A 26,287-nucleotide genomic window follows, 5' to 3' on the forward strand; every position below is an offset into this window, starting at 1 on the left:
GAAAGCCAAACACAATAATGAACCCACTAAAATTATAATTCTGTAACAATGTTAATTTATTTTTGTTGAGAATTATTGTTTTAAGTAGAAGATACAAATAAAATGGGAACATTCAAATTTGTTTTGGTAATCTTAATACCAGCTTTTTGACAGTACTTTGGACAGTCGGTCAAATGTCAAAAAAGGAAGTTCAACTGAAATATGATATTTTGAGGGTTAATAAGAAAATATAAACAATTTTTATCAAGATGTGTGATTGTGTACACACCTTAACCATATTTCATGGTACGAAACATGAAAAAATCATTGTTCAAATAAAAAAGCTAAACGGCTTATTCGCAGAAAATAAACTTTAAACCGGAAATAAAACATTCTTTTACATACTTTATAATCTTTCTATTTTATGTGTTATTTGTAATTTTTAAACTATACCTAACCTACACCATATGCATTTAAATGTTGTTATGTTATGCAAATATGATTAAAATATAAATTTCCATATAAAAACAAGATTTTGTGTACCTTAGACACATAAACCTTCTTATAGTCATCATCGCGTCGTCTGATGAATTTCATGGGAAATATTGGTTAAGCAGTATAATAAAAGAGATTTCCGTTTATATAAATTATAGTTTGTTTTATGTTTACTTAAATATTAACTTTAGTATAAATCTTTATGAATATTAAAAAAAAAACTATAATTGGCTATAAACTTTCTAGGAAAGATCGACTCATACATACATACGTTTCGTATGCGTACTATCTTAGCGTTTATACAAAAATGCAAGTAGCCATTAAAAAGTGATAAGGAATCCAACATTTTATGATTTATCTTGTTTAATAAAAACAAACAAACAAATTAACGCAACCTAACATATTTAAAAAATACATAAATTGGAATTAACATGACTTAAAAGAAAATTAATATCCGCAATATTATCTTTTGACAAAATGACAAGTATAAAATGAGGTTAGAGAATGACTTATGATTAGAAGTGCTTATAAATAAATTAAAAGACAACAAAACTTATTTAACTTATTTTTGTTTGGAAATTTCATTCACAAAGTATACCTGTAGCAGAAGCTGCGAATTATCTTATGTAAATATCATAAAAAGGTAGGTTTTTAGAACGCGTCCCATTATTGTAAATTTATATTTGACAGTTCGCAAAATATATTTTGTTGCATTTAAACCTCTACCATTTTATATATAATTTAATATTTAGGGACACACGTAGAAGTACCAATCGTATCTACTTATCATGTGATTTATTTTTAGTTTGTTTTTGCGTTTTAAGAATTAAAGCCACCTAGCCACGACGTATATTCGGGGAATTGGCGAAAAATTGATTTCAAACACAAATTTTGTGCAGCGAAGGAACTCACTTTTGGTTAAATGGATACGTCAATTAACAAAGTTGTTGTAATTGGAGTGAGGTCTTAAGTGTATATTCAAATACTTGAGGTGCTTTATGAGTTGGTTGAATGATCGATCCGTGCTTATTTAAAAACCATGCTTGAACTTTGCTGTCAATGGTGACAGCTGCAGAGCTACGATTACTGACTTTTTGTTTATCAATTTAACAACCAAGATATGCAGGAGTTGTGGTTCAAAAAAGACTGTAACACAGTTCGTACCACAATTAATTTATTGAAGGAAACGTTTGGTAACCGTTTATTTTTACGTTACTAAACGGGCCTCTAACCTCTACCTCTAAAAAACACCCCATATTAGAATATATAATCCGCAAGTGTAAGAACCTCCTAGGTCGCTAACTATACACACATCATAATTAACTGAACAAATGTCAGATTGATTAGCCCCATGTTCCAAAATGCCAAACAACAATTATTAATTTTTTAACGCAATTCATGATCGTTCATTACTAGTTTGCACTTTCAAGTCATACAAGAAATGTTACAAAATACTATTAGTTTAATTATTGCTATTATTAACCACGATGATTTTTTCTATAGGCCAAAATGTTATGTAGCATTTTCAATGCATTTGTGCCAGCAGCCTCTTTTTGAACGATTAATTTCGTGAGACGTTGCTTGTAAACGAACCTGAATATAATTCATTTTAAGCTATGTATACACTACGCTACTTGCACCCCGTGATCTCAATTAATAATTCTGCCACTTTTAAAATTCGACGATGTTATAGTATGTCTGGAATTATATTTTGGCTACCATAATAATAATACCGAAGAAGTTGCTTGTTTTTATTTTTTATCAGAAGCGCAACAAATATCCATTTGACGCATTCACTTACAACAAACAAGACAGGTTCCCCAGGAATTCTGCTATTAGCTACTGCTGGAAATTACATAAATCCTACAACAGTTTTATAGCAAAAAGCCTGCGCATTAAGCCTTCTGGTATAAGCAGCATTAGGCGAAGTGTAATTATGTTCAGCAACATAAACGACAATCGACTTTAAAAGTTAAGTTGCTGTGTTGACATATTCCATATTTGGCCTTTTTTGCTGAAGGAAAACTTTAAAAATGTTTATCTATACAAACGGCGGATAGCCCAACCAACAGCAATTTATGAGAACAACACCTGCAGCTGCATCAAAAAACAAATAAATTTGCACGTAGACGACCGAAGACCAAAGTCGACGACGACGGAGTCGAAGCCGGAGAGTCATCAAAACAGCTGAATAGGAGTTACATACGTAGAAACTTTTATGAAGAAAACGACTGACGCTATCGACGCGACGTGCACGCAGGATGGACTCGTTGGATGCTTGTGGTGTGGTAGTTTTACGAAGAAAAATAAAATCCAACGAGGAACTGGTTGATGCAGAGTCGACTCCTTTTGCTATAAAACATTACGCGCACGGATATTATAATAACTTGGGAGGAAGGAACAGGTTTCAATTTTTTGTTTGCATTTGATGCGTTACATTGAGCTCTTTTCAAGAACCGGCCGAAGAACTAATGTGCAAAATTTGCAGCTGATATGCTGTTGCATGCAAGAAAACAAAATGCATTTTGATGAGATCATCGTAAGAGCAGAATATAGCAACAAATGTTGTTCTCAATTTTTAATTGCGTTAATTATAAACAAGGCTAACACTTGTTATTGAAAGTGCTCTTCGAAGATAACAAACAATCAAAATTGATTCGCAAATTGGCAAACAGTAGATGTTTTTATGCATCTTCGATCATAGTAAATTGAACCGAAAATTGATTTGGTTTTTCAACTCCAGAATGGAAGAATGGAGTTGAAGGTATGTTTCTTTATATGATTATCTCAACTACTAAATCCAACGTCCAGTCAAAATCTTACGTACAAAATTCAAATTGACAGAACTTGGGAATGGGACTAAGACTCAGTTCAGATTAAAGGAATGGACTTGATATCCTGTCAAGCTAGTGCTGTCATTGTGGTGCTATAAGCAATAAGAAGCATAATTTACGAAAAAAATGCCGATCTTTCAAAATTGATTTAGGGAAAAGATCAATTATCTTGCATATTTTAACTAGTTTTGACAAGACAAACCAAAGTGACGCATAAGTCAATTTTCTTTTTCATTTTAAAATCGTTTTTTTTTTGTTATAAAATTGAATGTTTTATGAAAATCTCTAAGGTATTATTCTAAAACAATTATTTTGTTAGCAACTTTCTTAGCAGGCTTGCTAGACGTTTTTCTTTTTGAGCTCAAAGCAGACAACTGAATAACAAAAAAAGATCGAGCCGCACTCTATGAGCTTTAAATAAAATGACCGAGCTAATGGAGTAAAAAGCTGTGTATGGCTAAATTGACGTTTGTTTCGTGTGGTTTAAAAGAGACAGAAAGCAAATTCTAAAAGTATTGACAGTTCAGTTCTTAAATAAATCGGAACACCCTGATCAAACCCTGCTCAGAGTGTATTCGACGTCCTCAGGCTTTGCTCATGGCCCTCCTCTGAGTTGAATTGAAGAAATAACATTAAATTTTGACTACAGTAACTTTGCTTCTAAAGATACGACCTGTCAAAGCAGATATCTTGGCAGCTCTTGAACTCTTGAGCTCTTAACTTGAGTAAATTGATTAACTAGATTTGACAGCTACAATACTAGATTCTCATTTTATCATGTTTATTTTACAAATTTTGTATTCTTTAAGGTTTTAAAAATGCTGTCAAACATGATGATGTTGTTTTTATACTCACGATTGACATTTACAATAAAATTAGCTTACCTGAAATTAGAAGAAAAAATAAATGATTTAATAAGAAAATTTGGATAAATGTATATAAAAGTATATATTAAATATATGTATGTATGTTTGTGCATGTAAATATGATTATCATGCTATGTTCTATACAAATATTGGACTCTTTTCACATATAGCCAACTTCACGTTGGTGTCATCTATGCCTTAACGCTCTATTGGTTCAACGAAAATATGGAGAAACTTCAAATATTAATTTTTGTATTTTGTTTGTTTTGTCAAACTTCATAATATCTGATGTCATTACATTCTTTGACAAAATCAGGTTTTAAAGCAAAGAAACAACAGATGGCGTTTGAAAATTAATTAAAATTGTTCCGCCATGTTTTGTATGAGCATTGGTATCGACTTGAAGTCCATGGCTAGTGTGTTAATGTTAGGGTGATTAAAGTTGTTTACGATATCGAAACCATGATTTAATAAAGCAGGTCAGATCTATTACGTTTACATTCATTAACACCTATTTTTGACTATAAACATATAACCCTTACATGTTTACATGTAACATTACATTAGGAAATTCTCTAATTATATACAAAAAATATCAAAGCTGACTTCATTGTTTGCGACAATATTCATTTTTGAGATTCACTTCCGTAAAAGCTATGTACTCCATCCATTCAAGTCTGTGCGGAAGTTCATCAATAAATGCATACAATTCATGCTCATATTAATAAAAATGTTTATACGAGTATGTTCATAAGCACTTGGGGGTAGTCTACATCCCACTGATGGGAATCAAAAGGGATTTGAATTCATTCAATGAATTAATTTAATTTATATTTAAATTTACTGATGCAGCAATATATGCAAGTCTTTTATTAAACCCAATCTTTTTTGCTATAAAGGGTGTTTTTTTAGAACTTTGAAATGGATTAATTAAGATTGATGATTCTTAATTGACTTGAAATGTACTTTATTTAAATGATAAACACCTTGCATTATAATTTCTACAATATGACCGCCATAGCTGGAGGTCCAATTTACTTCTCATTTCTCTTGTTGAGTTTTTAATTGTTTTGGGCTTATTAGCGTAGAAAAGCGACTTCACATAAAATAATTAAGTGGCTTTAAATCGCATTGGAATTGGAGGCCATTTTACAAAGTTACCAAAGGTTTCTTGAATATATCAATTTTGGCACGAGCTGCATGTCATGTTGCGCCATCTTTTTGAAACCATGGAATGGAAGAACAATTTATTATTGTATAGCGGTCACTATTAACTGTAACTTTCTGGTCAGCATCTTTTTTTAAGAATTATGGATCAATTATTCCATCAACCAAATAAACACACCAAAGAGTGAAGTAGACATGTGCATTCAAGAGGACACAATGGTGACTGCTAACACGAAAACTTTGTCATTGGAGCCACACTTAGGCAAGAAGTCTTGAGGTATAGCTGCATCAATGAGCGCCTCAGGCCCATACGCATCAAGGCTAAATTCGGCAACATTAGCCTTATATGCGCGACAACACCAAAGTTATGTTCTTCGAGCTCTTAGAGCAGTGTCCTAGCTACGATATTAAAATTGTCCTGGGCGATTTTAATGCCAAGCTAGGAAGGGAAGACATATTTGGTGGAATAATCGGGAAAAACAGCCCGCACGACAACACTTCCGACAATGGATTCAGGCTCATAGATTTTGCTGGGGGCGAAACGTCATGGTAGGCAGGAACTTGGACGTCTCCAGATCAATCTACCGTCAACCGTCCGAAACTTTCCGAGGAGCTAACATCGACTCGGACCACTTTCCAGACCCAAGCCAAAACAGGGAGGTACTGAGAGAAGGTACAACGTCGAACGGCTACAATCGCCAGAGATAGCCAAATCCTTTTTCTACCGAGTTACAAGTAACCTCTCTCGAAGTTCTCTGCCGCCAACACAATGCATCGAAAACCAGTGGCAACATTACCAAGATGCTGGGTTTCAAGCAGCCACCAACAAGGAACCCCTGGTTTGATGAGGAATGTCGGCAGGCAAATGCAGCCAAACAACAGGCACGCAAAGTGGCGCTGCATAAAAGGACGAGAGCTGCTCATGAGGTCTATGAGCAGAAGAGGCGAGAGGAACGCCGACTTCTCAGAAGGAAAAAGAGAGGGCATAAGAAGCGTGAAGTCGAAGATGTTGAGAGCTTTAAAAGCAGGAATGAAGTTCGAAAGTTTTATAAACAGGTGAAACGAAATTCACAGGTACATAAACCTAGAACCGAAGGCTGTAAAGACGAAAGTGGAAACATGCAGTCAATGCTGAAGATATGGAAGGACCACTTCTGCAGAATGTACAACGGTGACGACGAACCGAATTCCGCTGTCAGGCAGGATTATACATTCAACATAGACGAGGAAAACCAATAACCCCGTCCTCCCGATTTAGACGAAGTAAAGATTGCCATATCTAAGCCGAAGTCTAATAAGGCCGCTGGAGCGGATGGCTTGAATGCCGAGCTCTTTAAAGCAGCTGGAGATACTCGTAAGTTGGTTAGGAGCATTCACCAACTTATCTGCGAGATATGGTCTACGTCTAAAGCCCATCGTCAACAACCTGATAGGTCCTTATCAGTGTGGTTTTAGACCAGGAAAGTCCACAGTTGATCAAATATTCACATTACGGCAGAGCCTGGAAAAACCCAAGAACAAAATCGACACCCACCATCTTTTCATCAATTCATCAATTTCAAGGCCGCATATGACAGCATCTACAGGGACGATCTGTATAGAGCCAACTCGTCCGTTTGTGCAGGATGACCATTCACGCTGCTCCATAAAGGTTGGAAACAAATTAACAGAACCTTTCGATGTCAAAAAAGGTTGCAGACAAGGTGATGCGCTGTCATGTGATTTTTTTAAAACCGTGCTTAAAAGAATAGTGCAGAGCTCAAACGTCAACACTAGAGGCACTATCTTTCAAAAAGCTGTCCAATTACTAGCATATGCTGATGACATTGGCATAATCGGAAGAGCTCAGCGTGATGTCAATGGGGCTTTTGTGAGTATTGAGGTAGAGGCGGCAGAAATGGGTTTAACGGTTAATGAGGGCAAAACAAAGTACAAGCTGTTGTCAAGAAAGGACATACAACACCGACGTCTTGGTCAAAACGTCACCTTTGACAGACGCAACTTTGAGGTTGTCAAGGACTTAGTCTACCTAGGCTCCGCCGTAAACGCAGAAAACAACACCAGCGCTGAGATCAAACGAAGAATAACTCTTGCTAACCGCTGTTTATTTGGACTAAGAAAGCAATTGAGTGGTAAAGTCCTCTCTCGAGGGACCAAAGTGTTGCTTTATAAGACCCTTATCATCCCCGTCCTGCTATACGGTGCAGAAGCTTGGACTATTACAAAAGCGGATGAAAGCACCTTGGGTCACTTCGAGAGAAAAGTTCTTCGTTTGATCTACGGTCCTGTATGCATCGAAGGGGAGTGGAGGAGAAGATGGAACGACGAGCTGTACATGCTGTACAGCGACGTAGACTCAGCCAGAACGACTAAGATGGCTGGGTTACGTAGAGCGCACGGAAACCAATGCTCCGGCCCGGAAAGTCTTCGAATCCACACCCACAGGACAGTGCAGAAGAGGAACACCGCGGATCAGGTGGCGCGCACAAGTGGAAAGTGACCTCACCCAACTTTGAGCGTGAAACTGGAGACATCTAGCTAGGGACCGAGCTAGATGGAGAAGTTTGTTGGGTGGGGTCCTAGTTTTGCACAGGACTGTAGCGTCATTTTAAGTAAGTAAGTAAGTAAACAGTTCGTTTTTGAGGATGTATCAATATACACTTGAGAACTCTAAGAACTGCAGTTTTGTTTATCGACGTATTCATTCAACCAAAAGAGAGCTTCACTGCGTGACAAATTTCGCTTATAAAAATTAAGATTAGCATCAATCTCGTGATCTTATGGTTTCAGTTCTTGAAATGCCAAACTAAAACAAACAAAAAATAGCTTGACAGCTCACAAAATGGCCGTTAAGTAAAACAGTGCTGCCAACCTTAATTTCTATACCTGTTAAAAAAACATCCGTTATAAATGCACATAATGTATATCATGTGTATGTTAGATATGTTTCATCATTCGTGATCGTGATATACACCGAATAATTCCTTTCTGTAGAATTTGCCTGTTTTATCGATTTTAGTAGGCATAAACGAGTAGGTAACCAACCTAAACTACTATATAGAAATATAAATGGATGTATCCACTCCACAACCCTGAAGGTCAGAAATGAAAGTTCTATTGCTGCACATGCAAAATATGCAATGCAGCCAGGCACGGAAAGTGAGATTTTTGATTTAACATTTTTTCACACGGGAATATGCACGTATAGGACCAATAAATGTTAATTTTATCAGAATTTTTCTATCAACGCCAACTTGTTGTCTGTGTTTGAAATAGTTTTTTAATTGCACCAAAATCAAACAAAAAAAAAATAATAAAAAAACAGAAATACCATAAAATAGCCAGGTATGCAAAACAAGTAAAAGTAAAACAACAAATCATATAAAACATTATGTATGGTATATTGTACCTATGCAGATTGCAAGTTCTGCAGTCTCCAATTGTAACTAGTAGCACCAACCCACAATGCAGACACAATACAAAAAAAACAACAACAATAGAGAGAAAACCGGACCAAAAATGAAAAAATACAACAACAAAAACCAATCTTATTCCACCTTATGTAGCGCCTAGCCGCATGCCTGCCACATTTTGCGCGATATTCGCCAATTTAGCATGTGAATTTCATGCATGATGCTTGTTTCCATGAGAGACAGAGCGAAACAATATTTCATTTCATGTTTTGCAGTATTGTGCAGTTTTTGATTTTGTATTTGATATTTTTTAGTTTTTTTATTTATCGAAGATGGAATGTGTTGGTTCGTTTAAGGCACTTTCCGTGTGTTTTCATTTTTATTGACAAAATATATCATATCTTATTATAGGCCACATTTGCTGCGCTTTTCAATTTTTCAAAAAAAAATTGTTTATTGTTTGTTTTTGTCGCCATCATGCGGAAAAAAAACGAAACCGAGTATCTAGCGTACTGCATTGTATAAAAATGAAAATTCAATATCAACTTTAAATAAGATTCATTCATTTTCCACTGATAACTTGCTTAAAACGGGATCTTTTAGCAGCAAAAGTCAATAAAAAGTACTGCGCTGCACGAACACGGCAATATTTATAAATTTTCTGCTCAAAACAATTTTAGCCAAAAACAAACACAATCGGAATCTGACGTTAATAATACTGCCGCAACCCTATTGTTAAGGGCTTCTCAATTTATCCGTTCGGATTCGGCTTGAACCTGTAGGTCTCCTTTATTCCTGGCAACATTACTCGCACACAGGAATGGTTGAGAGTTGCAAACATTAGACCCTAGTTCTCAACGGATTGTAGCGCCCCCTAATTTATTTACTTATACAATGTTAAGGGGTAGTTACAATCTGTACACTAAATAGTTTAACATTATGTGCCATTCATGTTATCTGTCTTTTAAAAAAAAGTCTTTAGTCTAATTTATTTTTGACAGAATTACGTAACAAAAATGTTGGAGAGTTTACATGTGTCAAAATTGATGGTATTGAGAGAACTTTTTACTGTTTTTTAATAAGTTTGGGTATTAATTACAGCGATTTATTTAGAAAATTCATAAAAATGTTTATAAATAAGGTTTTAAAGTAAAACAACCGTCTTTAGTTGGACACACTTTGGAATATGCATATAGATTAGACTATTAATATTAAACTTTAAAATTCAAGTTTGCATCAACTTTAAGAAATTTTCAGGATAATTTTAACAACGGTGTATTTTTTATGCGTCAAATGTGAAAAGATGACAGTTTCAAAAGTTACAGATGTCAAAATTAGTTGGCTATTAAAAATGAAACCTCTTATTAGGAAGTATTATATTTCGTGTAATGTGTTTTTTAACATAAGGATCTCAACTCCACTTAAGTTTAAAATTTCACTTTCAAGTTCGACTTAGTAAACAATGGAAAATATTAAATTAACATTGGAAAACGATATTAGCTAAATGACCGTCACTGTTTCGAAAAGAAAAGACAATTTTGGTAATGGCATATTTTCTATTTGTCAAATGTGAAAAGAAGACAACTTCAGAAGTGATAAAATGTCAAAATTAGTTGGCTATTAAAAATGAAACATACATACATATAAGGATCTCGAGAGCACCTTAGTTAAAATCAAATAATTGTATGGTCCCTCTATACCAATCTTAATCTTAAATTATTTCTTTACTAATTTCGTAGACGTCAAAAGTCATCTTTAAATAACACTTATTTAAGCACATAAAAATAAGGCACTAAAATAAAGTGAGGGTTTACTGAATCTATACATAAGCATAAAAAGAATTGATTTATTGACGAATTTAATTACCATGAGTTATGAAAGTCCATAAAATGCATTTTGCTTTCACTTTCTTTTAGATTTAAGAGTGTGACTTTTGACAACTTTTTGCCGAAAGGTATTAAATTATATGTATCTTGATGTTTATTTTTTTCATTTCGTTTCGTTTTTAAGGCTATGTTTACAGGTAGATTCATTTGAGTTCATAAACTAACATAAATGTGTATACTATATCTTTTGATTTATTTATCTTTAAAAACAATTCATCATAACTTTTTCGTCAAAGAAGAAAACGAAAACCATTGATAATAATTTATTGGTTTATGTTTCGTTAGCATATTGCGTACAAATATTAGTTTCATTTTTGTGAAGTAGAGAAAGAAACATAAATGAATAATTATATTTTTGGAAATATTTATATGCAAATAAAAATAAATATAATCACATGTAATTTTTCAAATACATTAAGCGATAGACTTTGTTATTTAAATTCAAAATTATGAATTAAATTCAAAATTCAGCTTATGCTTCTGGGTGTTACATTAGCATTTTATTTCTTAAAAAGTTTGAAAAATTGAAAAATCTTCTACATTTAAAATATCTTCTTGCATCCTCACGATGCAACATATCTGACTACTCTTTTATTTGCATTGAAACATACATAATTTAAAATAAAGGGCCCTTAATGAATTATATCTTATCTGTGAGTTATAAGTGTAACATTTTTATGACTGTGCAACAAAATTTAAGTTAATTGATGGCAATCAACTAATTCACTGAAGTAGACGGATTATTAAACAATTAAGTTTAAAATAGAGATAAAAGAAATAACGTTCAAATGAAATGAATGACACAAATGTTAAGTACAACGTCAAAAATAAAGAAAACGTCATTATGTGGGAAATGTAGTGCGCACGCAACCTCTTCACTTTGACGTTATTATACTTTTGATATTTAGCAACGCTATCCTTAACAAACAACGATCGTTTGTTCAAATATAAATAATTTTTGACATTTTCCCACGTGAATTAATTTTTTTTTTATTTTGTTAAATTAAATAAAATTTCTATTCCCTGATTTGTTCAATGTGTTCTGATATTTGGTCAGTTTATACTTTAAAGATCTCAGAGATTTCCGTATCTGAAAAATATAAACAAAATTTCTCATACAAATGTCACACTTTTAATGTCAGAAAAATGAGAATATTAATTCGAAAAGGATACAAATAAATGTAAAGTTATATTACATTGATAGGTGGGAACAAGAATATTTTATTGTTTTAGCTAATTGTCAGTTGGTTATTTGAGTTTGACAGTTTGATAGTTAACATAGAATAGTTACGTTTTGTTTTTAGATTTAAATACAACTTGTTATCTCAATATATGGATGTTTAACACATTGTCAAGTAAACAAAACAACAACAAAGATTTACCAAATAATTCTTGTAACGCTGACTTATTTTAAAAATAAACATATAAATAAGTTATGATTTGTTGCTTTCGTAATAACTCCTGAAGAAATGTGTGCGTATATGCTAGTACAGTGTCGGTCAAAATAGTCCATACATTCACATTTCAGTTCACTTTTCAACTTAGCTGTCAAAAGAAATAAAACAAAACTAACTCAGTTGAAAGACTTTTACTTCAGCTGTCATATGCAATATTTTTCTTTGAATTCACACGTCGCCAGATTGTCTGAAGTGTTTTAATTAATTTGAAACGGATTTTAAGAAAAACACCACCATCTATAATTTTATTCAGAGTTTTAAATGCTGATTTGTATATGTTAAAACTAATTTAGGAGACTTCAAATCAAATAATCATGTTTAAAATATGGTAAAGACATAATTTTTATTTGGTAGGTACAAAATTCAATTTAGTTAAAGAACATTTCAAAATTAGTTTGAATTAAATTAAAACGTTTTTTCCTTATTTTTGAAAATTCCAATCATGTCAACTGCACTGTATGTGTATTTGGTCTAAAGTGTCTTTTCAAATTTGACATTCACATTTAAATTGTGGTTGAACGAACCCATTTCTTCAAATAAATTTTCAATAACTGTCAAATTAATCCATTATCAATAACTTTCAGTTGAAAAAAATGTTATTTTATTCTTAGAATATAGTAAATACAATACAAATTTAAAATTTCTTATACTTAAATTCTTGCGACTACAATATGAATAGAAAAATCAAAATATTTAACTTAACTAAGGCGATACTACTTACACCTTCTATATTTTTTTCCAATTATGCTCAACAAAGAAATTAAAAATGTAGACAAATTTTAAAATAAATAATTATGGTACAGTAAACTTGCGATAATAAAAGCTATAAATTATAAACTTATCCACGCTTGACGCTTGCGATTGTGAAGTTTAAAAAAAATTGACTAACAAAAATCTGTATAGCTTTTGAATGATAACATTATCAAAAGTATGAAATCATTGAAAATGTTGCATCAAATCTGAAGGTTAACCAGCTAATAAAAAATATCAACATATAAAAATTTGTTTCAACTTTTGTTTTTCTTCAAACTTTTCAAAATCTATAGTCAATAATAAAAAAAACTTATTGACACTAGGCGCTCATTTACAAATGTATATGCATGACACAAATTCTATGATAAAACACTCTTATTTGTTTTAAAAAATGGAAACAACGGAAATAGGTTATCGTCATTGGTAAGTAAATTTAATTAAAAACACAATGCACACAACTTTTGAAAAAAAAGAGATAAGGTATCAATAAGAACAACAAAACTACCTGTAAGCCATGACTGTACGTAAGAATATGAATATAAAAAGTGAAGAAAAACATTGCGTCAAAATAACTTCAAAGAGCCTGTCACTGTAAATTCAAAGTTTTCCGAAACAAAACAACCAACATTACCTCAAAGGTTCGTATTCTTATACCCAAAATACAAACAGTAAAACTAAAATAAAATCAAAAAAACAAACAAACCTTCTGGACCTTGAAGACATTCTAGTTCGATTGTGTAATCCCAACAATCTAAACTGTTCAATTTAGATAAAATATTCGGTGTTGCTGATGTTGAATTGTTATTGACACTTTTATTATTATTTGACATCATCAATGATGCCGACGTATTTTTAATAAAACTATTTGAGTCCCATATGCTACGATTGGAAGTTAGTGATGAATGTTCATCTTTAATGATGCCATTCGCCGTTTCATGATGATGGCGAGGTCGACCTTCAGAATCGCGAATGCTTTTATTTATGTGATTATTTTCTTGGACTATTTTATCGCGTAAATAATACAAACATGTCAAAGGTTTGCCATCAGTGGCATCTAAATCCATATCTTTTGTTGTATTCATGTTTTTTTTATTTTGTTTTCGTTTGCGTTTTTATTTAAATAAATTATTTTTTAAACACTATTCGTTCAAAAACACAAATAACTTGACACTTTAGAGAACAAAATAACCGTTATAATGCTCACATTTTTTTCAAATTTAAATAATTCCGTGAATTTTTTTCTTAGGAATTTGCATAAAAATTGAGGATATTGTATGAAGAAAAGAAATGCAAATTCTTTAGTGACTGTCCACTCATCCAGGGAATGAACAATTTTTAAAAAGTCAATGCACTAAAATTGCCTCCAACGAGATTTATAAATACAAAAACAACAACAACAACAAAAAACTGTGTAAAGAATAACAAGAAATAGAAGATAGACCGTGTCGTGGTCTAAACGTAGTTCTTATTTGCTCTCAGCAGGTATAACATCTCAAGAAGAAGAAGGCATCTTCTGATGATGATGATGGTCACAAAAGCACGGCGCCGCGGATAACTATGCTTGCGTCTTGGTTTCTGTTCCAACAAGAAAAATCTTTACCAAGATGATAAATGCAGATTCACATTAAAAAAAAACACACAGAGCAAAATTTAACTAAACTGAACGGAACTAAACTGCAGTACCATGAAAGACCGATGTACCCAAACGCACGTCAACTGTCAGACTGTTGGTATTCTTGTAACTGTGGGGACTATCAACCTAGGGGAACCTACAAAAAGCCGACTTAAGTTTCTTTTCTACACCTACAGTGAAATTCGAGTGTGAATAGCGAGGCATGGTAGAAACGAGGAATGAGTAGATAAAATAAAGTGCTTGAAATTTGTGGAGCCCGAGCCGTTTGCTGATGGTGGAGTACTCTGTGGTGTGGTGTGGTTTGTGCATAAAACGCCAAAGAGAAGCAACAAAACCCAAAGCCATATGATTTTAAGAGAAAAGATTGGCTATTCGAGTCAGTTTTTGTTTTTATTTTGAGTTTTGTTGTGTTTTTCTTTAGCCATACATTCCCTACCCTTTGCTGTTTCTTGGCGCGCGTACTGCTTCCTCTTAACAACACCATCAAAGCAGAAGAGGTGAGATAAGAGTTTATTGAAAGAATTTTCCACTTCGGGTATATGCAGAGTCACTTGCACTAAAAGCCATCAAAGCAACACCTCAAACACCTGAAGAATATTGGAAAAAATGAGCTACATACCGTATACTGGTATAAAGGTGATGTTGCATTTTTGTAGAGGGTGTGGTGAAAATGCATTGCGTTAGATGTTTCCACCTAGAATAGCAATACAACGTACACAAAATTGGCTTACATACACGTTACACTAGCTGAACGTGTGTCAATCACCTTCTTTGACAATTGACTTCTGGCCCTCTTTGACAAACGCAAAGTAACGGTTTTCTAGTAAGAAATATCGAATTTCAAAAGGGTTTTTGTGCATAGGCATTGTTAATGAGATTTGGAATTCTTTTTAAGATTTTATAAAGAAAAATAGAAAAGTATTGTTGTCTGCGCCTATTGTGCTTTGTGTTAAAGCCTCTGTCTTACAGGCAACCAGTTACAAAGTTCCTAATACCTAGTTTTTGTAAAAAAATTGAAAGGAATTGAATATATATATGTATGTTATATATTCATAGCCATAGTTATGTACACACAAATGTATGTATGTATATAAACTCCCGCGGTTTTGGGAGACAGGCAACTAACATAAGTACATATGCAACAAGAAATATTAAGGTTAACTATGCTTTAGTTGAAAACAAAAAGCGGCTTCGGATTTTCTACGGACAATAAATTTTAGTTTTTTTACACTTTTAGAAGAAAAAAAACACGCATACGCCATGTGGTACGTACATGCACATGAATTGACGAATATGCAGCAATGACAAAAATTAAGTTTGTATTGTTACGTATTAAAATTAAAATAAGGTACAAAATACTTATTTACTTAAATAAATAGATTAGGTAGCGAAACAATACAAAAAGAAGCATAGTGACTTATAACTCCCAACCATTCCTGTGGGGGACCTAAAATTTGTACTTAGTTCTAAAAAGCATTTTTCATAACAAGAATTACAAGAATTATTTATCAATGCCACGCAAGAGGCAGCCCCCATGAAAAAAACTTTTAGGTGGCACATGCAGCGATTGAACCCAAGACCTCTGGCGTGATAGTCCTACGACGCACTAACCATTACACTCCACGGGTACTGCTTACTTTTTACGTACTTACATTAAATATTAGTTTATTTTTTGGTTGTTGAAAACATGTGCATTTATTCATACAATAAATTCTCATTTTCGTTTATCGGAAAATCGTTCATATTGAACATTTACACGTTTTCGTTTGGCATTTTAGTTTTTGTGACACCGACTGGCCGAAGAATTAGCGGAGGCCCTAGACTGCTATAAAGCAGACATCACTGCATTCCAGGAAATACGATGCGATGGGCCGGACAAAAAAAAAAAGATGAAAAACTGCGATATTTACTATGGTGACTGCTACCACGAAAAACAACAGAGCTTATTTAGATGCGGCTTTGTCATTGGAGCCAGACTTAGGCAAGAAGTCTTGAGCTATAGGTGCATCAGTGAGCGCCTCATGACCAGTGTAGCCAGTACGCGTTTTCCACACTTCAACATCCACAAAGGAACTTGGAGTTCTCCAGATCAATCTACCGTAAACCAGATTGACCATATTGCGATCGACACCAGACACGCTTCCAGCATCAAGGATGTACGAACTTTCCGAGGAGCTAACATCGATTCGGACCACTACCTCGTTGTAGCCAAAGTAGCACTTCAGGTTTCCAGACCCAAGGCAAAACAAGGAGGTGCTGGGAGAAGGTACAACGTCGAAAGGCTACAATCGCCAGAGATCGCCAAATCCTTTTCCGATCGAGTTACAAGTAACCTCTCTCGAAGTTCTCTGCCGACAACACAATGTATCGAAACCAAGTGGCAACATTGCCAAGATGTAATCAGAGAAGCCGCATCTGATTTGCTGGGTTTCAAGCGGCCACCAAAAAGGAACCCCTGGTTTAATGAGGAATGTCGGCAGCCAAATGCGGAGCTGCATAAAACGACGAGAGCTGCTCATAAGCTCTAAGAGCAGAAGAGAAACGCCGACTTCTCAGAAGAAAAAAGAGAGGGCATGAGAAGCTCACAAGTCAACACTAGAGGCACTATCTTTCAAAAGTCTGTCCAATTACTAGCATATGCTGATGACATTGACATAATCTGAAGAACTCAACTTAATGTCAATGGGGCTTTTGTGAGTATTGAGGCAGAGGCGGCAAAAATGGGTTTAACGGTTAATGAGGGCAAAACAAAGGACATACAAAACCGACGTTTTGGTCAAAACGTCACCATCGACAGACGTAACTTTGAGGTATTCAAGGACTTCGTCTACCTAGGCTCCGCTGTAAACGCAGAAAACAACACCAGCGCTGAGATTAAACGCAGAATAACTCTTGCTAACCGCTGTTTTTTGAGCTTAGAAAGCAATTGAGTGGTAAAGCCCTCTCTCGAGTGACCAAAGTTTCGTTAAATAAGACCGTCCTGGTATACGGTGCAGAAGCATGGACTATGACAAATGCGGATGAAAGCACCTTGGGTCGGTTCAAGAGAAAAGTTCTTCGTGTGATCTACGGTCCCGTATGCATCGTAGGGGAGTGGAGGAGAAGATGGAACGACGAGCTGTATGGGCTGTTCAGATAATTGAACTATAGCTTCCGTTTGAAGTCACATTACGTTACATTACGTTCTTTTCCTTACGATTGTCAAACGAAACGTGAGATCGGAGCTCCATTGTGATAGCATGCTTTGAATTCCTATGGCTGAACTCGTAAACGTCAGGTGAAGCCGAATCTGAAGGGTGTTTGTGATTTAACCATTACATTGAACCTGAATGTTTCGAAAGGTCTGTTTGTTTAGTTAATCTCTGAAGTGCTACTAATTTTCGATATGTTTCATACAAAACTAGTTCCTTACTAAAACTTGTGGCTTACGAATTATGTATGGGAAAACTTGAGTTTTCGATGCATAGATTTTTAGGTTTTTGTGTGAAAAGCTTAATAGATTTGTATTAACCTCTGCGTGCACTATCACCATAATGGTTTTCATATGTTTGACATATGTACAATATCATTAAATAAATGTATTAATACATTATTTTAATTTTTTTGCATTGAAGTAAAGACAAATTTTGATTAAGCTTCGCAGAAATTGACCAACGGGAGACATCATAATATAATATTCATATAAAAGATCCGTTCGCGCACCCTCCATCATAATATAATATTCATATAAAAGATCCGTTCGCGCACCCTCCTAAAACAGTCCAATTTTACGAAAAAAATACGAAATTTGACCAAATCCTGTTCGCATACTCAAAAATTTTGTAGTTTTTCGTAAAAGACAGCACTCACGGAATTTTAGCCCAAGAAATGTCTTTGTGCTAATTTGTGAAAAGTGTAAAATTTGATAGAAATTAAAATAAATTAAATAAATTGCTCCCTTTTGCTGTCACTTATAAAATTGAAATTCCTAAAGAACAGCAACAAGATTGCAATTTTAAGTTTCAGTTTAATCAAGTTTATCCCCACTCTTTAAAATATCTCTTTTTACGAATTTAGTGCAGAAAGTACGCGAACGGACCTAATATTCATTGTTTTCAAAATTGAGACTTCAAAATTAAAAAAGGCTGCTCCAGAGACAAATTGACATTTGGTGCATCAGAATAAAATAATGAAGAACAAGAAAATTATACGGTCTTCTCATATAGAAGATGTAAGATAAATAGACAAAACTTGCAGCTAGAAAAGCGCTAATTCATCTTAAATGAAGAAATAAACATTCAATCAAATCGACTTATTATACATTTCTATAGATGCATTGTTCATAAATGAAGCGGAAATGGATTAAAAATGTAGAAAAAAAATGCCATCTGCAAAATGTACCCTATTCATCGTCGCGATCGTGGTTGCCATTAACTATTTTTGTATAGATTGTAGAATGCGATTACATTCAACAACGGCTCGACTCCTTTCCCACAATATCCATCATCAGTAGATTTATTTAAGAAACTTCATTTAAAAGTGTTAAGGTCATTCTTCAGTCTTCAGCGTGTGATGAAGGATTCTCTTTTGCAAAATAGTAAAAAGAAAAAAAAAAGCAATTCATCTTATATTTCCATAAAAGAATCCAATTAAACGTCATCTTCACCTTCCTTTCATATTTGTATGACTATTTTTCTTTATATGTATTCCTTAAATAAAGTATAAAGTATGTGTGTGTGTAAGGTACTCCTCTATTGGCAATTATGAGTTGTTCGGCAATTATGACTCTCTTGACCATACCACGTGAATTGTAATCATCTAACTTTAATCTTTAGATAGAAATGAATAGATTTTACCTCTCGGTCAAAGAAGGCCACTTCTATGTTTTATGTACGTTGTATCTAAGCATAAAACGAACGAACAACTTAGAGATATATTTATGTATGAATATAAACTGCGCCCGAGAGTTTGTGAGCCAGCATTCTTCGGTGTACCAATTATTAACTTAGAAAAGCAACATCAAGAAATGTTGTGCATCCTATATAAGCGCATAAGAAAATGAAAAGCGCATTAACTTTCAAGATGACTGTCTTTTCTCACAAAGTCAGAGTTCAGCTTATAGCGATGCAACATAACCTCTTATTTTGAAAATTGCAAACTTTCGACTTTTGCCTAGAAAATAGAAACTGTATAGTATATATCTATTTGTATCTAAACGTATAAAAGATCTTGTTATGGTTATATTTGCATTTAGTTTATGGTGGAATAAGTTTATGAAATGAGACTAAATCAATTAAATGTACTTCAAATAGAGTTAGTGGGTCCCCTAAATGGATTGAATAACCATGATTTTGTAATGCCGTCAGCTAAAAATATTTTCTATTCGTAATATTGAATCATTTACAGTTAAAATCCGGAAGATATTTAAAAAAAAATCATGAAAATCTTTCACTTATTTCATTTGACAGCTTCATAAAGCGTTCACATTATAAAACCGGACCAATAACTCAATGTTTGACATTAGAACGGATTTAATCATAAGGTGGTGTTCATATTTTATTCTTTGGAATACATACAAAAACCTCATGTGTACAAATGTCACTAACCATATAATAGCTGGTTGAACTCAGTTTCGTTAAGTTTTGTTTACATTTTCAACTAACTATGATCCATTGAAACGACACTGAAAATTTAGAACTGGAGTTTATTTCAACTTAATGGCTGAATCACAAACACGCTTCAGCTCCGGCTTCACCTGATGTTTACGAGTTCAGCCATAGGAATTCAATGCATGCTATCACAAGGGAGCTTCGACCTCACGTTTCGTTTGACAATCGTAAGGAACAGAACAGAATGTAACGTAATGTGACTCCAGACAAACATTTGCTTTGTCTGACAGCTCAACAGCTGTAAAAAAAAATGTCAACAAACAAAATATTTGCTCTTTGGAGGGATGAAATATTAGAAATGTCATTCAAGGCAACCTCAAAGCAGGCCCACCGTAACGCAGACGAAGCCGAAGCTGAAGCGTGTTTATGATACAGCCATAACAAAGACATAATAAATCCAGACACTTCATTTGACATTTGTATTCGATTGTTTTATTGATAATTTTCGTTAGGTTTGGCATTGGCTTGAGTTGAACTACGGTTAAAACTTTTATAGATGGTTCTGCTGACTTCACGTATTTTAGCCCTTATCATTATGTTATTGGGTATTAAAAAAATATATATGATGCTATTTTCTTCTTTTTGCGGTTCTCATGGATATTGAAGAATATATTTTTTATTTGCATTTTAAAATGCATTCAAAGTCCCTGAACTGATTTATTGCTAACTATTCTTTTGGAACTTCACATCCATCAACATTAACATTGAATCATTTCATGTAATTTCTGCAAATTACCAACCAAGTATAAGTACCTACAATTTCTTCTGTCATTTCCTTTGCTTATATACTAGTGATAGTCGCATAAAAACCGGAAGTCATTATAACTATACTTTGGCTGAATATATCTCCAATTGTTGCATAATTTTTGCAAAATTCAAATTCAAATAAAAGTGAATTTCGGTCTGCAAATTTGATGATGGTGTGAACATCCAAAGCATCAGGTATTTCTTAATGTTATGCGCAAGAGGGCATCATATAAATGACAGTTCATGATCATGATGATGTAGGCAATTGTATGGCGGCGAAAAGCGACAGCACACGGCATTGTGGCTGCGGCGGCGCTGAGGCGCACACTCAGTCGAATAAGCTTCCTTGCATACGGAACTTGTTGAAATAATGCACCCACTTCATTTTATGACAGCTAAAATGTCATGTTAGTTTGTCTTTGCTCATCACAGAGCTAACGATGCATGGATTTAGCATATACATATATTTTTTAATGTCATACTCGATTTATTTACATGCATATAATTTTATTTTAAGACGAATGAACCGAATTGTCTTTTGACACTTGAATTTCTCTTTGTTTCTCATTAAATTGGTCAAACGAAAGCAAAAGCTTTACATAAGTTCAGTTCCTTATAAATTGACTCTTGTATTCGCATTTAAACAAGGTTTAGTTGCATATCTATTTTTTTATTGAATTTTGTTAACTTCGTTTTAATTAGCAGACCAGACTCGACATGTCATTTAATACTTAAGAAAATCCATTGTTTTGTTATGTTTGCTTTTTTCTTCTCCCAACTAACACCACAAAAGGAACTGTCTGGCTAGCATAACTTTAATTTGACGTTCGCATAAAAAGGGAGGAATGACATTTATGCGTGCTAACGCAGTTTTAGTGTTTCCAAGCGAATTATTTTTTCTTGAGAGTTTGAACACATCAAATGTAAACAACAATGACAGTTGAGCCGGAAGAATGTAACCATAGAATGCTTTTCAATTATTATGTCTTTCTTTTCTATTTTTATACACATGCATTTCCTTGGAAGCATTGAAAAACACCCGCAATGACCTCAAAGTTAAGTATTGCAAGACAATAATGTGCATTTTTAAAGACAAAACAGTGCTTTCATAAATAATTTCACAGCAAAAAAGAGAGAAAGATAATAGTTGAACAACTATGAAATAGAGCTGTCATCTTTTGTGACATTTGGTCAAGGTGAATTGAATTACCTACAATAAAACTTCTTCATTCCTCTTTGTATACAAACAGGCAATAGAAAACTTCTATGGTGCATTTGATTTCAGGTGTCATGCATATGTATGTATATTAGTATATTAACGTTCTGTCACTTGAATAATGCAACTTTTGTACTCACTCAAAATCAAAAAAAAAAACCTTAATCGTCATCATGTATGCAAATTCGCTCTCTACCATATTATCTTCCAGCAGCTGTCAACAACGACAGCGACGCCAGCGCTGCAAGTTGCAAAAGACTAGCAACATTTCTTACAGCGACTTCATAGTTATTCCCACGCCATTATAATGCACACAGATAATTCGATATTTCAAAACGTTCAACGTGCTCCAAATTGTGCAATAATGCGCCAGATTTATGAGTCTCCTCCGCCTTGGTCAATCAATGATGGTTCTCATCGCGATTTTTATTTAGCTAAGATTCAATATGCATGCAATTTCATTGCAGCCATAACAACTATAAAAGTAGTGGAGCCAGTGGGGAAAACAATGTTATCCGGACTTTGAATCAATGCACGCGGGAACTGACATAATTTGCTATCGGTGGCTGCACTTACTGCCAAATTTAGTCTATAGGTTCAGATGTCAGACAAGTTGGGAACACGATAGAGAGTTTCAGTTTGGTTTCATAGTCGTACTTCGCTTCGTATACATGATGATGGTATGTGGTGCGGTGTGGTGTGGTATTCCCAATGCAGAGCGTTGATCGGTGGCGGTTGTGGGGAGTTTGTTTTTGCACCACAAACTGCATAAAATCGCTCTGAACTCTTGCACTTAACCTGACTTCTATTGGATTAACGTTTCAATGGATATATAAAGTTATAGAAAAATGCATTTTATTTAAACTATATAGGTACAGTGATGGTGACAGGTTTTGTTGATGGTGGGACAAGGAGTGGATAAGTGGATTAATTGGAGGAGGAATAGCATAGCACTGAAGTTGGAGTTAAACTCACTATAATAAGTCACCCTCGTATATAAAAAGTGAAACCATGAGAAAAGAGGATATTGCTTTTGTGGCTTCAATAAAAGGTGAATTGTGGGAGTGAGTATACGAGTAATAGCAGGAAGTTCATTGGCTTAAAAAAAAGTGATGAAAGTTCCAAATATGGGACTTTGGTGTGGTGAAATATTTAAAATTTATGCCAAGTGACGACATTTTCAATTATACATTGAGTTGAGTATTTTGTTTCCTTTTGAATGTTGTCGTATTTTCATAAATTGTATTTTTATTGAAATCAACACTTTAGAATGCTCCAAGAAAGAAAGAAACCCACGTGTGAAACGACAAACGTCACTCAATTTCGATGAAACGTCAAAATGTGTCTTATGTGAACTCTGTTCTAAATAAAAAAGTAGTGGCACTTGGGTTCACTTGGTAATGTGATTTTTGAGTTCAGGACTATTTCAATCATAACATATCTTAAAATTAAATTAACGATTAATTTGGAATCACATTGTCATGGTTTATTGAAAGTACATTTTCCTATACAGCTAATGAAATATGAAATTTGGACTAATTTTCGTCATAATCTAATGAATTAACCTTTCATCATACTTAAATAATTTATTAAATAGACTATACATTTAATCAAAATAGTTAATACTTAACGAAAAGGTTAATATTTCATTACTCACCATCTAACATATACTTGGAAAGATCCTCTTCAGCATTCTGTTCTTCGTTAAATACACTCATTATTCTAAGTTTTTATTTGAGATTTGTTTTTAAGTCTTAATTTATTTTATTTTGAAATCCTTTAAATTAAGGATAATTTATTCCTTTTTTAATCTTTTTCAATTGATTATTTATTGTTGTTTTTTTCTTAAGCTATTAATGAAACACTGATTTAATTTTAATTGGGAATCTTCATTATAACACTCACTGCATTTATTCTTTATTTTTATTATTTCTTAATATGGGTTTTAGTAAATTAATTGATTTTGAAATTTTAAGAAAAATTTACCAGTTTAATAAATACTTGTATAATTAATCTTAAATATGAAGTGGCAATTTGTTGTTTAACAGTCAAATTAAATCTATACCTGCATACCTAACTATACTCATTCACCTCAAAGCTAAAAACTTTTCACCTTTTCACCTCACAATAATCTTTTACCCTTCTGGCAATGATAATCTTAAAGCAACATCAAGTATATGACAGATCAACTGTCAAAAACTATTAATATGATAATCAAAATAACAAAAAAAAAAGAAACCCCTCATTAAAACGAAAACAAGGTAAAATAAAGAGGAAGTAATAATTTATAAACCTCTCTCATTAAAATCATCTTCGAAGGCTTAATAATTTAGTAATTACTATAAAACCGATTAAAGTTACATTAATTTCAATAGTTTTATTACGAATGTTTCATGTTAACATTGTTTACTTTATTTATCATTTGAAATATTACTTAACTAGCACTTTTTTTGCTGTTGTTATTAAAACAAAACGTCAACAATGACACATCAACAAAACTTTAATCGATATCTATACATTGTAATTAATATTTCTATCGATATCAATATAATTCTCTTAACATCGAAGATATTTCCAGCAAGTCATATCTCACGAGAAAATTATAGTTCAAAACATCAACAAGTATATCTCTAGTACTTATTAGCCAATAACTTAAATTAAAGCAAGCTAAATGTAGATTTAAGCGAGGCTAGCGAGTAATTATATTTTTATCGCTAAAATGAGGGACATGATACAGCATAGACTAAAAAGCACTATCATACACGACGACTCTGAATAAATGACTAATGACGTTTAAAAATTTTAAGTTTGTAGCTGTATTTTAAGCTTGTTTACTACTAAACGATGTCCCAACATTATTTCGGACCGGTCAACATTTGTCTTTGATAGCCATTCGTGGTGTAGTTATTTTTTTGACAACTCTTAATAAATCCATTTTGACAGATGACAGTTTGGATAAGTACAAGAGTGGAGTTCTATTGGAGATACAAGTGTGTTTTAATGCTCGCACATAATAATTAATATCTCGCGGCCACTATTTAATTTGTTTTTCATATTGCAGTACCAACATAACAAGATACAAATCGACACGATCGTTTCGTACACTCAATTGGATAATATTGTCTGAATTGCTATAAAAATTAATAGATAGGGGTAGAACCATTGTGGGTCTCGTGCCATATGACATTGGAATAATTACTAGTATCTATTTATAAATAAAACGTTTACTATTGTATTCGTTTGTTTACAAAATACACACTATTGAATAGAAGAAAAAAATTTATTTATTCGGAATTGATTTCAAGTATCTATATAAATAATGCTAAAGAAATTGCTTAAGTAGGCTTTTAATGCCGCAACGAAGCGTATTTTGAAACATCTACTGATAAGAAAATATAAAGAGTTTTAAGAGTTTTTTTTTAAAATAAGAATCAAACAATTGTGAAATTGCGGTCTAGAGGAATTTTATTTCCACTTGTTTTCATTGATAGTCATATTTTTGCTCTTTGAAAATATGATAGTAAGTGCTTAATAAGTGTAAGCACATCTTAAGACTATCTTAGATCATTGAAAAAGTGTCAATTTGACATGTATATGAAAATATGTTAAGCTGTGTTCACATTTAACTCGTACGTTGCGATTCCGTTTTGACATCTCATCATATGTTAGATCATTGAAAAAAGTGACAATTTGACATGTATATGAAAATATGCTAAGCTGTGTTCACATTTAACTCTTACGTTGCGATTCCGTTTTGACATCTCATCTTATCTTAGATCATTGAAAAAAGTGACAATTTGACATGTATATGAAAATATGTTAAACTGTGTTCACATTTAACTCTTACATTGCGATTCCGTTTTGACATCCATGAATTTGTGTGTTTTTTTTAAATTGATGGTCAAATGATTAGCAGAATCATTTTAATTTATTCTTAAATAAGTAATAGCAGGGTGAAATGTTTTAAAGTGTCAAAGCGAACACCATTGAAAATGACATTTTCACAAATTGAAATCTTTGAACTTAAATTCTTTTCCAATTGTTTATATGGCAATTCAAAATTAAGGCACAAAGCTTACTAATTTTAGTAGAAATTTACCGAAAGTTGTTTGAAAACAGGAGTTATTTATATCCCAGTGATTTAATTATAAACCTTCATTTTGTTTCTAAATTTGAAGAACTATGACTGACAT

General features: G+C 33.3%; 1 protein-coding gene across 3 annotated transcripts in view; it reads right to left on the reverse strand.

Annotated features, from left to right (window-relative positions):
- Positions 1–26,287, reverse strand: part of LOC129948523 (cerebellar degeneration-related protein 2-like) — a 98,293-nt gene that overhangs the window by 20,171 nt on the left and 51,835 nt on the right. Inside the window, exon 2 of one of the 3 annotated variants that reach the window (XM_056059561.1) lies at positions 23,752–23,944. The exons of 1 other annotated variant lie outside the window; for it this stretch is intronic. In XM_056059561.1, the coding sequence (XP_055915536.1) occupies positions 23,752–23,812 (61 nt within the window). In that variant the 5' untranslated portion in view covers positions 23,813–23,944. Of the gene's footprint in view, positions 1–13,553; positions 13,948–23,751; positions 23,945–26,287 lie in introns of those variants that run through there. One more of the 3 variants, XM_056059559.1, reaches the window with a different exon arrangement.

Source organism: Eupeodes corollae, chromosome 2, assembly GCF_945859685.1.
Source record: "Eupeodes corollae chromosome 2, idEupCoro1.1, whole genome shotgun sequence".
NCBI lineage: Eukaryota > Metazoa > Arthropoda > Insecta > Diptera > Syrphidae > Eupeodes > Eupeodes corollae.